Raw genomic sequence first — 13,690 nt, 5'->3', positions numbered from 1 at the left:
ATTTAGAGCAAGTTCTACTCTACTTGTTGTTCTTGTTGTGTGTGTCCCCATTATCTTCTGTCTGTGTATTGAAGTGTAGGATTTCACAGATTAGTTCCCAGTATCTTAAAAAAAAAATATATATATATATATATATAAGGGCAAGATGGTGTATTGAGGAAAAGCATTTCAAACATTCCACTAGAAATGAACTAATCATTAACATACAGAATGTACCATCCCAGTACATTCTGTATACAGACTGGCTATGAAAAACTCTCTGAAAGTAACAGCAGCATTGCACATTTAAATTTCACTTCTGTGCTTTATTTACAGACACCATAGCTGTGTGCTTTTAAAGTATTTTAAAATGCATCAAAAGTGGATATTTTCTTTTTTATTTGAATGAGACAATCTTTAACCTGTAGTTACATATGTATTGATTAGAAATGCTTATAATTTTCCCATATTTTGGAAGAGGCTGAGATCAGGCAGCAGCACCTCTCTTGGCAGCCCAGAACTCACGTACCCTGCTGTAGGGAGTGAAAGAGTAGCTGAAAGGATGTGCTCAGTGTCTGCATAATGTTTGCTTCTTAACATCACATTTAAATTCAAGGACAAGCATTTCAGTAATAACTGACACCTCTTATAAAAGCACAAACCAAAATGACAAAATGTGTATGATCAGGTAGTGCTACAAATTTTTTTGTAGCAAAGAATTTTTTGTTGTACTTAAGTTTGGTGGGTTTTTCTACAAGTACATAAGCTTTCTTGAAGCCAAGTGAACACAATTTGTGCAAATATGGGAAAAAATACAGTTAGGTGAATATACACACACACACCTTTCCAAGTCCAGATGAAAATACAAGCCTGGCTGTAGAAAATGCATATAACACTGTTTGCAACCTTTTCCCTATTCTGGAACTCGTAATTTAAATAACTTCTCACTGGACATGACTGTGCAGCACCTCCTGCTGTTGTCATTACAGGAACGACCTTAAAATTCCTTTTGGTTTGTCTTATGCCAACAATTTTCATAACAAAAAATATCCCTCAGCACTGCATCTGCAGAACGTATTCTCATGAACTGCAACAAGACAATCCTTAACCCAAGTACCGATCAACTTGTAAGGATATTCAGTGGCATTGTACAGCTACAATGATTCAGAGCTCAGTAACAGCAAAACAGCAATCATTTAAAAATGATTTTTTATTTGAAGCTCTCCGGAAATATTCCTGTGATTAACAAGGGAGAAGAGAATATGCTTGCTCCATGTTATATTAGTAATGAGCATTGGGTACTTTGAACTGTCTTTGGATTTTAATGGAAGAGTAGTTCTTGGGGTTTGAGAATTTACTCAGATTCAGAAATTCTGTGTCTGTTTTAGATGAAACAGAATCCATTAGTAACTAAGCCATCCATTAAACCGCGATTATTTTTTGTAAATATGGGTTAAGCAACACAGTAAATTGTGAAGAGTTTGTTTCTTTGTTTAATAATGTCATCTACCGGAAAATGTGATTTTTACAATTTCTGCTTGTTCATGCATGAGGTGATAGGATTGTCACACCAACACACTGTCCACAGGAACTGCTCATGGACAATTTACCCCAGGAAATAAACAGAAGTCTCTGTGTTTCTAATCTGTGAGAAACAAAGGCTGGAGTCCTACTGCAGCAGTCCCACTGTTTCTGAGCAGGATTCCCGTGAGTAAAATGGCCTCAACCATTCTCATATCTGTTAATTCCAGCTGACACTTGTAAGGCAGGTTCAGGACCTGGTTTTGAACAGGGCCCAGTGTTAGCTCACCCCCACAGCCCCTCTATGCATGGACCTGCCCCTGCTCCACAGGGGTCCTGCTTGGGCACAGGCTCATCTGGGCCAGGGCTGGATTTCTGTGAAAACCCATATTTTCACATAGCTACAATTATTAATAATTTCCCAGACTAAACAATGGCCATTTTTATCAACAAAAGGTGAATAAAGGCCCCTTAGGTAGGATACATTATTTTTTATTAAGTGTTAAATTAATCAAGCTGTTGACCCAGAGGGATACCGTAAGCTTAAATTTAAGGAAATGCTCAAGTGCTTTATGAGAGAGAGAAAGAGATAGAAGTGTCTGCTGTCTTGACAGATCCAGCTCTAAATGAAAATTAATGTTCTGTTCTACCTTGAGACAATTCACTTCCCATTCTAAGAGCTGCATGTATCCAAGACAGCAGTTCTTACACAGTCGTTCAGAAGTGGTACTTATTTCCAGCCTAGGAAAAAAGCAGCAGAGGCACACAGCTGAACTGCCCACCAGAAAACAAAACCTAGTTTAACATAATCATAATAGTGATGATCTTCATTGAAAAAAGTGAAACAAGGATTAAGATTTACTCTTGGAATGATTCTGATTTAAATTAAGGATTAATAAAGGTCATTAATGAAGTGCTTAACAAAAATCTGATGTTGATTTGTTACATTTGCCATGTGTACAAATTTGCTGTGATTTATGGTTCATTAAATTGATTTCTGTGTGATTTCCCCCCTCTTCCCATTCATCTTAACTGTATTTCTCCTACTGCAGCAGCCAGTTTTATTGTCCCTGTTATGATACTTTGCTGTCACTGAAGATAGTTATTCAGTTGTTTGCACAAAAAGAAACAAGAATATAGAGGGAGATGAGGGAAATATGTTAGTTCTACTGTTTTCATATGCTAAAAAACTAATAGTATGAAAAATAGAGCTTCTTCTTTATTAACATCCTGAATTTAACTACGATGTTCATAACATGCTTTGAAAACATCTGGGGCAGTATTTCTTCAAAACAAAACAAAAAACCAAAACCACCCCGGTCCTAACAGATTTAAGTAAGGAGAAGCACAGTCTTAAAAAAAAAGGGAAAAACCCTACACAGGGTGATGGTTACTTGAAGGCATGGTGAAAGTGAGGCAATGTTACAGAATTTGTAGTGGATGGAAAGGAGCGAGGAAGATGATGCAGCTGGTTTATGGCCATCCCACCACTTGCTAGCTGAAGACCTTGCTGCTGGCTGAGGCCATTCAGCCTGTGCGATGGTTCCTCTGAGCCAAATGCCATTGTGATGTCCCCAATATTGTTCTGGTTGTCACCTGGTGGGAGCTGCCAGAAACCCATCACATGAGTGAGATCCATGAAAGGCAGGCTTGCAGTTTCAGCTGCTGCCTCTGTCTCTTTGTGCACTGGGTACTTGTTAGTATCCCCTACAGGCCCTGAGGAAGCTTCTTCCATACTCATTTTGTGGAGAGACTGAGGTTCTGGTAACGGCAGGTCCTCGAGAAGATGCACATTGTAACCTTTAACATCCACTTTTATTGGTAGATTCTTGAGGGATCCTGCAGCAAATGAGGTAGAACTAAGGTCATATTTGTTAGGCTGATGAAGGTTCAGGTTGATAGGGACAGCTGCTGAACATGGTGTGGGAGGGACAGCCGGGAGGCTGTCTGCACAGCCCATCCTTTGCAAGTGAGGAGAAGACTCAAGAGGAAGAGCAGTTTGTAAGCTTGGCTGGGAATGAAGATGCGAACAGCTGTATTCCTCTGTTTCTGAGCTATTCACAATCCCATTTGGCACAGGGACACTTTCAGGAAGAGGGGACAGCATGCTGGCATCTTCCTTCAGTCTGTATGAAAAGAGCTGGTCAAGGAGACCCACTGAGTCACCATTCTGCAACCTGCTCTTCAGCAGTTCTTGTGGATGAGTCTTCCTAGTGTGGCGTGTCAAGTGGTCCTTCCGCCCAAACCTCTGGGCACAGAACTGGCACAGGAAGTCCTTGCAGCCCGTGTGAACCACCATGTGGCGGCGCACATCTTTGCGCGTATAGAAGTGACGCTCACAGTGGTCACACTTATGTTTCTTTTCCTTCATGTTGCCAGCCGGTTTCCCTGCGTGACTTTTGAGGTGCTCCAACAGAACCTCAGTACCGCCAAACTCTTGGGCACACACCCTACAGGTGAGGTCCCCGCTGGTGGCAGCGTGAAGAGCCAAGTGTCTCTTATAGCCTAGCTTGGTGTTGTACTTCTTGCCACACTCTTCACACTTGAAGGCCATCTTGTTGGGGTCATGGGTCTGAAGGTGATTCTTTAGATGGTCTTTCCTATGAAAGGTCTTTTCACAGTAGCCACACTGGTGAGATTTCTGTGGAGAATGAGTGGCCGAGTGCCTAAGAGAAAAAAAACCAAAACATACACACACACAGAAAAGTTATTTGTGTTCATAGTTATTCTAGTACATTTACTCTTGCAGCCTCAAAACTTGAAAACACTAAAATTCTCGAAGGAAGGCATTCTCAGGTTATAACTTCTCAGGTTATAAGTAAAAGCCTAAATTTTGTTGGAGGGGAGGAAGGTGTTAATCATAAAGCATAGAGTAGATTAAAACTGCTCAATATCATCTTTTTGAGTGGCCACCATAATTAAGGGAGACTAGTTTTCTCCAATTCTATCAAAAACAGTAATAATAAAAGCTGGACCTCCAGGATTAACTGTCACTAGAACACCCCAAAGGAAAAAGATGTCTTTTTTTTAATCCCCCCTCCACACCCAGAAGAAAACAGGAATGGCTCCAGAGCTGTACCTGAGCAGTTTATATTTGGAAATGAAGGCTTTTGTGCATCCGTGCTGTGAACACTTGTAGGGACGCTCCCCTTTGTGCGCGTAAGTGTGGACCGTGAGCTTGTCAATGGAATCAAATATCTTCCCACAGAGTCGGCAGGGATAACTATCTGGCTGCTTCACTTCTTTTCCCTTCAGCAGTGAAGGCCGACCATTTCTCCATTTAGGTATAAACCTCACGAGAGCACCACAAGTGCTTCCTGAGCTGGCACAGCTGAACTTTGCAGCAGAGGAACAGGAAATGGTCCCAAAGCATTGAGTAATGCTTTTGCCTAATGACGCCCCTCTCAGTTTCCCTTTGAGTTTGCTTTTTGCTTTTACAGGTCCCAACTTATTTGGCGGTCTGAACCTCGTAGGAAGGACTCGGTCTTTATGGATGCACTGGTGAGATTCCAGCAGAGCAAAAGTTGCAAAAGTGCTTCCACAGCTGGAGCATATCCAAGAGTCTACGGGCTCTTTCTGCAATGAGAACAGAGACAGGTCTTCCTTACTAACCATTCTAAGGAATGGTCATATGCTTTTCACTTATCTTCTCCTGTGCTTTTTCTAAGACCCATCATTATCTTTGGTGATATTTACTTCCATGTGCTACCACCTAGTTGTTCAACTGGCAATAGATTCTCTCTAGGAGTAAATACTCAAAGGAAAAGTAAGGTTGGCTAAATACTGATTTACATGTTCTGTATTTACTGTAACAGTCCTGAGTCCTTCAACTTTGTTTATCTGTGCTTACTGAATTTCAAAGTCTCTACATTTGTTGCATTTATGAAATTATTGATACAAGCAGTTATAAATTGTACTTTATCCTTGGACAGGCACAGTTTATCTGCTGTTCCAGCCACACAAAAATGGGATGGGTTTCCGTGCAAAAAGTAGTTCAGTCATACAGATTTCCTTGTGTTTTGGGCTAACTCCATGCTTTACCACACAGCAATGGTCAATGGCTCCAGGAGAGACTTCCTCACATAGCCTGACATTTGGCATTAGACTTATATTAACTGGATAAGAAACACCTTAGGTTTAGGGATCTCAAGCCTATCCTGACTTGAAGCCTTTTTTTTTTTTTTTTTTTTTTTGCAAACAGTGTATTATTTGGAAGTATTACTTACATAGAAATGAGCTCTACTGGATTCAGTTGCACTCACTTTAAATACTGAAAAATACTTTTTATACTGATACTATAAAAATTCAGATGAAAAACAATTACCAAAAAACTCCAATCATGGATGAAGTGTACTTCAAATTAATGCATGACCATGTACAGTCTCAATTTTATCTACTTTTTATGTAAGCTTCTCATAAACTGTCCTCCTTTTCCCTTGCTCTTGGGCTAGCTTGCTCTGGAGAGCATGGTGAGGCTATATCCACTCCATCTTTATTTCCAGACTGAGTCCTCTTCTCTGCTAAGACTTGTGTCTGATGCTGTGGCTCTCCCACACCTTCCTTATGGCATTTATTCTGAAGGCCTCACAAGCTGCCTTGGAACATGAATTCCTGGTTCATTTGTATTCCTTGTTTCACATTCTTTCTAGATTAAGTATTGATTTTCACAGCCATGTTTCCATCACTTAACAAGCTTTTCCTATCAGTTTAAGGATTTCTGCTATGATAGAGAGGGGAAAGTATTTGAATTAGTAGAGAAGGGTTACTGAACAGGAAAGACTAAAATAATTAGTGGGTACTCTGGCCAATCTGTCAGAACAAAAGAAGGGGAAATGGTGAAAAAAGTCTGAGGCTGGACAGCTTGGTTATCCACAATTAGTGTCCATCTTAAGTCTTTCTAATACATCATATGGTGCCACTTACTTCTGACTATATCTGATAGGTCCATTGGATTACAAACACAAAACAGAAAGAACAACCTTCCTCTGAGTAGCTGCTTGTCTAAAATTACTAGAAGTACTCTATGGTCTACACTTGCATTACTAGAGTTATATAAACAGAGAAAACATGTAACTAAACCATAATTTACTATGCCTAGTGACAGCTTTATTGCAGAGTAGAGGTACTTACTGCTACTGCAGGCAACGGAGAGACATCTGATTCTTCTTTAATGAAGACTGCAGAAGCTTCCATAAATTTGGCATAATCGGCAGCATACCATACTTTCAATTCTGTGTGGGGTTCAATTGGCTGTGAATGGAAAAAACCAGCACATGTTTACTTGTGTTAATTGACACAAGTCAGTTGACTGCAGGGGCAGTCAAACTGCATTTTTTTGACTCTGTTTAATTATTGGTAACTTAGTTTCAAGATTCAAGCACTTTTTGAGCATTACTGTCCACTAGAGCTTGACACTTTCTGTTTCTAAAAGTGGAATTGTGCATGCAGGGATTTGGGATGGGGGGTGCCCAGCAGCAGGAGGGATGCCTCAATCCTCCCAACCTTTTCTCACTGAGATGCATTTGTCTGTGTGTTCAGACATCCAGCAGTCTTTCCAAGCAATATTGCATGCCCATCCCTTGATGTCTGGAAGCCCACTGTACACAACACTCAACCACAAGGTATAGGCAAAGAAAACTGCATAGTGAATACACAAGATCTTGGATGGCTCCTGGATATGTCACACTGAGCATGGGTGCAGAGCTGATGACATGTGGACTGCAAGGCAGCCTGGCGCCTTTCCATGAGCTGGCTCTAACGTGTCAGCCCTGCTGTGAGCATGCTTTATTGCAACTCTGCCCTCTTTCCACTGAAGCCTTCCCCCACAGGATTAAGGGAGCCCATAATCTGCAGTCTCCCATCCAGTCATGCTTGCCCAAATCTCTCCTCGGACTGGACTATGACCTCTTCTGACAAATACTTTCAGTCAATAATATAGCAAATAGAAAAAGAGAGGGGTGATTACACTCACTGGCTAATGATCTATTAGTTCTTTAAATGCAAAGGAGAAAATTAAACTTTGGGGTCATGATTTATATGACTCCCTGACTCTGTACACAATTTTCTTCATCTATAATAAAAAACAACATTGCTGCAAGAGGGGTAGAGAGCCAAACTGCACTGTACTTGTAGTTTTATTTTAACTCAGAAATTCGTGTCACCAAAAAAAACCCAAACAAACTAGTCCGGAAAGACAGCAGCTGAGTCATATTCCAGAAAATGTGACATCACAAAATCCACTTGTTTTGTAATATCAGCGTGGGATAAGCGTGGTAAGGAAAAGACAATGTAGATTGTGAAAGCAGACAGGTGAGGGGTCAATTGTGGGTTTAATGCTGAAAACTGAATTTGAACTCCCAAGCACAAGCCTGCCTGCTAACTACAACCAGTATGGGTTGGGTGTATATTTTGGTAACACCTGTCCTAAACAGAAATGGTCTGTCCTGAATTCTCCAGTCAATTAAGGACATGAGGCAGAGCCATTAACTTGGTGGCTCATCATGCATTGTGATGCAAATGTTTAAGAATGTCTTGGGACCTTGGCCTGTGACACCTGAGACTGGTACCCACAAAAAACTGCACAGCGTGACACTGTCACGACTTTCTGCCCAGCATTCCTAGAGCAGCAGCCAACTCCCTCATGGGAAGCTGAGACCTGGTCAGTGTGACTTTGGGGGGAGAGCAAGTGCATCAGTGTGTGAAACAGTCAAGTAATTCAAAAGCTCTAATCTCAGTAAAACTGAAACTAAATATCAGTATCACTATACAAGTTACTGTCACTGGTGGCACAGAGTAAAAGGTAAGAGAACTGTAGTGTATACATGAAACTCTCCTGGGATGAGACCAACAGCAGCCATGGGTGATTTTTATTTCCTCACAATTCTAGACCTTTTAAAGTACTTATTTCTAAGGATTGCAGACATCAGGTCAGAAAGTAAGCTAATGGCGGTGTCAGGATGCCACTTACACATGTGCTTTAGGAGCTCTAGTTTCACATCACTGAAATCCCATTACTTCGTAAAAACAGTGGGGAAAGAAGCCAATCCTACTCCCACCTTAATACACTTCAATAAAAATGTCTTGAGAAAGTATCTTCAGAATCAGCCCTAAGCCAGCCTCACAGCTTGACCAGCAGGGTGTGCCTAAGTGTAGCCCAAGGCCATCACATTTACTGACAAGGACAAAATCTGCAGGATGCCACAGTACCCTGAATGATACTAAGACTTGGAGAAATAAAACCCAAGTAATGCCCTATGACACACAGCACAGCAAAGGTTCCAAGACACATGCTTCACCCCAGGACACTATCTGTGTCAGTGTACAGGATGCAACTCTTCATGACATTGTGCAGAGTTCTGCTGAAGTCAGCAGAGAGCTGGTTCAATAAAATTTAAATTATACTGGAAATTTAAAGTTACCAGTTTATAACAACTACTTCTTGAAAAAGTTCATGCTTCCCAAATATAGTATTAGTAATCCTGTCAATTTTACGACCATATCATGCATTTTAAATCAAGTTGAAGTCTCAAATGATTTGGACTGCATGAGCATCTCAAACACAGCCTAAATATGTCTCAGAGTAGCATATACTATTTCACATTTTTCTTTTTTCTTCTTAACTATTATGTTGATATTAATCCCAAAATCAACTATACTCCACACTGTTATAAAAGACTTAGAAGGTATGAAATGTTATTCTCTCATCAGCACTATACAGTAAATATTTTTCTCACTGTGCAGGGGAAGAAACAAAAATGGAGGAAAAACTCTAAATACTACTATGCCACAAAATAAAATACGTGCCAATCTTGGATACAAAACTAAAATGCTGGATTTTAATTAATGGTACCTACTTTTCACTAATATTATTTTTTTTAAATTTTAATGTTGCTCACAATGATACACAAGCATTATGTTCAACAGATAGATTTCAATTTCCTAAGTGTGCAAAAGATTTATTTCTGATTAAATCCAACTCTGTCTAAGAAAATGGCCAAAACAATAAAAACCAAGACTGTATGTTCTAGTTTCACTTATATACACAGAATGACTTGTTCTCTCTCTTCAGACAAAGATGCAGTCCAGAATCTCTAACATAAACTGATCATTTCATGGCAACATTGCTGTATTCTAAGTTTTGCAGTTAAGTCTTCAGATTTAATAAGCATGTAAAATTGTACATAAAAATTCACTCTGTTCCTGAGCACAGGGCAATGTGCTCAGAAAACAACACGTGTCCAGAAATGCAATAAAAGAAACAAATTTGTTTGTTATTTCCAGAACGAAGCATTGTTGAATGTAATAATGCCAAATAATGTCACCATATATCTACCTGGGATTAAAGAGCATTCAGTTTAAACACTGCCATAGTGAATGATTTTTATGTTCACTTGGCTCAGTTTCTTCACTACCCACAACAGCAAGTACATAATATACATAATACCTTTTCCTGACAAACCCCATACACTGCTTGCTTTACTAAGGATTAAATGACATTAAAGGTGGTATGTATGTAATGATCCAGTTGGCAGAAGATAATCAATCTTTCATTGTAAAAGAGTTAGTCTTTCAGAACCTTTGTCTAGAAGTTTCCCTTTGCATGACAGGTGAAGCAATGTAGGTTTAACTACCTTAACTGTTGTGAAGTAGACTTCTCCACAGTGCTGATAAGCCACAAGGGTCTGTTCCTCTTGGTTCCGGGCTAGCCGGACAAACATCATCCAGTTTCCACAGTCCTCATTGGGAGTGTCCAGAAAGTACTTCCCTCCATCTTTCAATACCTGAAACAAAGGGGGAGAACAGGAGGACGAAAATGATAAAACCAAGTCCTGCAGAGAGGCACATCAGTTTTCTTTAATTCGCAATCACAGCTATCAGTTATCTACTTTGTCTTGGTCATATGTCCCTTGAAATCATGGTTGTTTTGAAATAGATCACTCCTAGTGAACACTGAGTGCAAGAGAAAATGAAGACAGAATACCTGCTGAGCACCTCACTACTAAAATAACTGTAGGCCTTTGTATGTATTTCCCATTTATAGTTCATCATTTTTATGTTCTATAAAGATAATATTATAAAACTAAGTGCAGGCAGGTAGAAAGATAAGCTTTATGCCTTTATCTACTTCCTGAGCACTTGATAATCTCAAGCTTCAGTGCTACTACATTTTGCATGGAACAATTGTATGGCTTGTGTTAATAAGCCCAGAGAGGTAGCATACAACATAATGGCATTTTAACAGTCTTCTCTTTTTCCCCTTAACAATGCAAAGTAAATACAAATTAACAATTGTGCCAGAAAGATATTTTTCTTTCTCCTTTTCTTCAACCTACCTAGATTCTCCTCCAAGAGAATGCCCCTATGAGGCAAAAACTACCAACCTCAAACAAGACAGTTGCTTTTCTGCAATAGTCTCAAACGTGGACAAACAAAGCTGCACACCTGATGTCAGTACAGTTTGTGTTTGTTCTACTAACCATGTAACTGAGCAAGCAACTGCAAAAAAAGTTGCATTTTCATTGCTTCTGGGAACTATTTTATCTAACTTCATCACGTTTCCGATGAAAGCACTTGCCTGTTGGACAAGTTTGGTCACATACTCATGCTACAGAGAAGTCAAGGCAGCTACTGCTGTCATGTAGGAAATCTGGGACTCTAATCTCCTCTTCTGAAGAAACAGTCCATTCATCAGCCAGAGCTGTGCTTATCACTGTATACTGTTAAGCAAATGGTGCTGACTGATAGAGGATAGGGTGTGGTTTACAATGGCTTGGTGAAGAGGAAGGAACTGGGTGCTTAGCTCATCCATCCATTGTTAGAGAAGTACATTTTCTGCATTTTTAATAGTGCCTAATCAAAAGACTGAAGATACTGAGTTATAGAGAAGAGCAAAGCTTTTCTGGTGTCCACATGCTATGAAAATCCCATAGATGGACAGTGTTATTTTTCCTGGCAGATAATTACCATAATTTCCATGTGCAAATCAAGTTTACAGCTATTACTATTTTGAAGCTCTCAAACTAAAGTTCAGAAGTATTTCCTCACAACACAGTATTTTCCAGTCCCAGGCTTCTGGAGAAAGCTCAGATGAAGACACAGAGTGTGTCACAGGACAGCTGCTGCTAGTGTCTCTCTATGTGGGGGTGAGAGGGGCTGATACGAAATACAAACTCTAGAAGAACCATGACCTGTTGGCAACTCCTTACAGAGGCTGTGGCTTGACCACGGACTCTAATATGACACAGAGCCGTGCTCAGCCATGACCATGACAGCAAAATGCAAAGACTGGGGCCCAGAGGATTGCAATCAACTCTCACTCCCAAGGAATTCCTGTGTGAAAAGATGTCCATGTAGATTTGTCAAAGCTGGGCTAGTCCTGAGAGGCCACAATTTTTGCTGGAAAAAGTACAAATAATAGAGCCATGGTCCAGGTGAAACAGTCAGTACCTACGTGTGCAGCAACAGAAGGTACCAGCCCTAAATAACAATCTGATTAAATAAGCTGAGGCCGATTAAATCTGATTAAATAAGCTGAGCTTAATTAAAATTAATTAAGAAGTGTTTCCCTATCCCTGCACTGTTTCCCCCTACTAAGCTGGTGCCTTAGCGCATAATTCTGTCACTCTCACTCAGAGCAAAACTCAAAACCTTCCAGCGTTTTGGTGTAAAGCGCAAATCCTTTTGTGTTATCTGGGAAGAAAGTTCAGTAGCCATGCTGTCTGAAAAGCTTATCAAGAGCTATTAGACTGATAGGCCTAACACCCTAGAAATGGTAAAACTAGAAAGCAGGAAAGCAAACTTCTAGAAAACACAGTATACAGGAATATTTAGTTACTTCAGGTTATGCTGCACTGCCTAATAATTTCTGAGTGATTTACACTCATACTTACACATCCAAAGTACAATTAATGAACTAGATCAGATGGCAAACTGACTGATTAAAATACCTAAATAAGTATGAGCTGCTAAAGACACATATGCACTTCATAGAAAGGCAATGGGTTTTTACCTGCAGGACTAGCCTGCTCTCATCATAGCAGGTCAGTTTTGTAGACAGTTGACCAACATAAGGGCCAAATTGTGTTCTCTTCTGTATTACTTTCTTTGCAAATACACCAAGGACTGTGAACAAAACAGAACAGTCTAATATTAGTACAGACATCACAAACTATTTCTTGTATGCTTACAGTTGTGAAAAAGGAGAAAAACGAAATAGTGCAGAACACATGGTTTCTTTTCCTAGACCCATAAGCCCAGTAAATAATTCTAAGGTAAAGAAACTAAAAAGGATGTAAATAGATACCGTTTTTTTTTTTGTTTGTTTGTTTTTTGGTTTTTTTTTTTTTTGTTTTTAATGGGAAGTACATCAAATAATAAAGTATCAAAAATCCATGACAGGATGTTAAACTGAGTATGCAATACAAACATGTGGATACTCCTCAATCTACAAACTGATGTTACCACAGTACTCTGCTTTTTAGCATAATTTGGAAGGCTGTTCTCTCTGAGTAAGAGTGGAGAGAATCTATAAAAACACAGTATTAGCCTTCTAAATCATTCCAGTTATTCCACTGCCAGATCAATGGAGTGACAGTGTAGGCATCTTGTAATTCTTTTTTTTCTGAAAAGCAATCTAGGCAGGACTAATTTTACACTGGTAGCTGTAGAAAATTTGCACACTAAGAATATCATTCCTTTGTTCATGTTTGCGCATTCAAATTGCTGTGCTTTTAGAAGGAAGCAACAGTCTTTCTATAATATGAACTGAAAATGCTGCAAAAGGTAAATTTCCCCACACTGATCTCTTGAGTTTGCAGGGGGTGGATAAGGGATGCCATTTACCATTTTGTTTCTGACCTTTCATTTAATACTCTTTCCTGTTTTGCATGCTTGGGGAAAAGAGAAAAAAAAACAACGTAGTAGCGCATGGCTGTTATTATTAGATACAAATTCAACATTCATTAAACTTGGATTGACTGAACAGAGCTAACTGGTTGCTCACAGCTAAATGTCACACCAGCTCTGGCTAATGTCCTGCCATCAGTTTATGCGTCTGTTACCAGAAATCGGTCATAAACAACAGTAGCTGACTGTGAGCTTTAGCTGTGCTCAGCTGAATCCAGTCTTCATAATGCTAATGCCCAATGATTATGTCTTGAGTTACTCATGAAAACAGGCCAGTGTTTTTGTC

At 39.7% G+C, this 13,690-nt stretch overlaps 1 protein-coding gene across 4 annotated transcripts in view; it reads right to left on the bottom strand.

Annotated features, from left to right (window-relative positions):
• Window positions 1-2,706: 2,706 nt before the first annotated feature.
• PLAGL1 (PLAG1 like zinc finger 1) overlaps window positions 2,707-13,690 on the bottom strand; it is a 43,555-nt gene continuing 32,571 nt past the window's right edge. For all 4 annotated transcript variants that reach the window (XM_056487068.1, XM_056487069.1, XM_056487070.1 and 1 more), the window contains 5 exons: window positions 12,509-12,621; window positions 10,131-10,280; window positions 6,631-6,750; window positions 4,580-5,076; window positions 2,707-4,166 (listed from right to left, as the gene is read on the bottom strand). In XM_056487068.1, coding sequence (XP_056343043.1) covers window positions 2,891-4,166; window positions 4,580-5,076; window positions 6,631-6,750; window positions 10,131-10,280; window positions 12,509-12,621 — 2,156 coding nt within the window. In that variant the 3' untranslated portion in view covers window positions 2,707-2,890. The remainder of the gene's footprint in view (window positions 4,167-4,579; window positions 5,077-6,630; window positions 6,751-10,130; window positions 10,281-12,508; window positions 12,622-13,690) is intronic.

This window comes from Oenanthe melanoleuca, chromosome 3 (assembly GCF_029582105.1).
Source record: "Oenanthe melanoleuca isolate GR-GAL-2019-014 chromosome 3, OMel1.0, whole genome shotgun sequence".
In the NCBI taxonomy this organism is placed as follows: domain Eukaryota; kingdom Metazoa; phylum Chordata; class Aves; order Passeriformes; family Muscicapidae; genus Oenanthe; species Oenanthe melanoleuca.
This window is presented reverse-complemented; position numbering and strand designations above follow the sequence as displayed.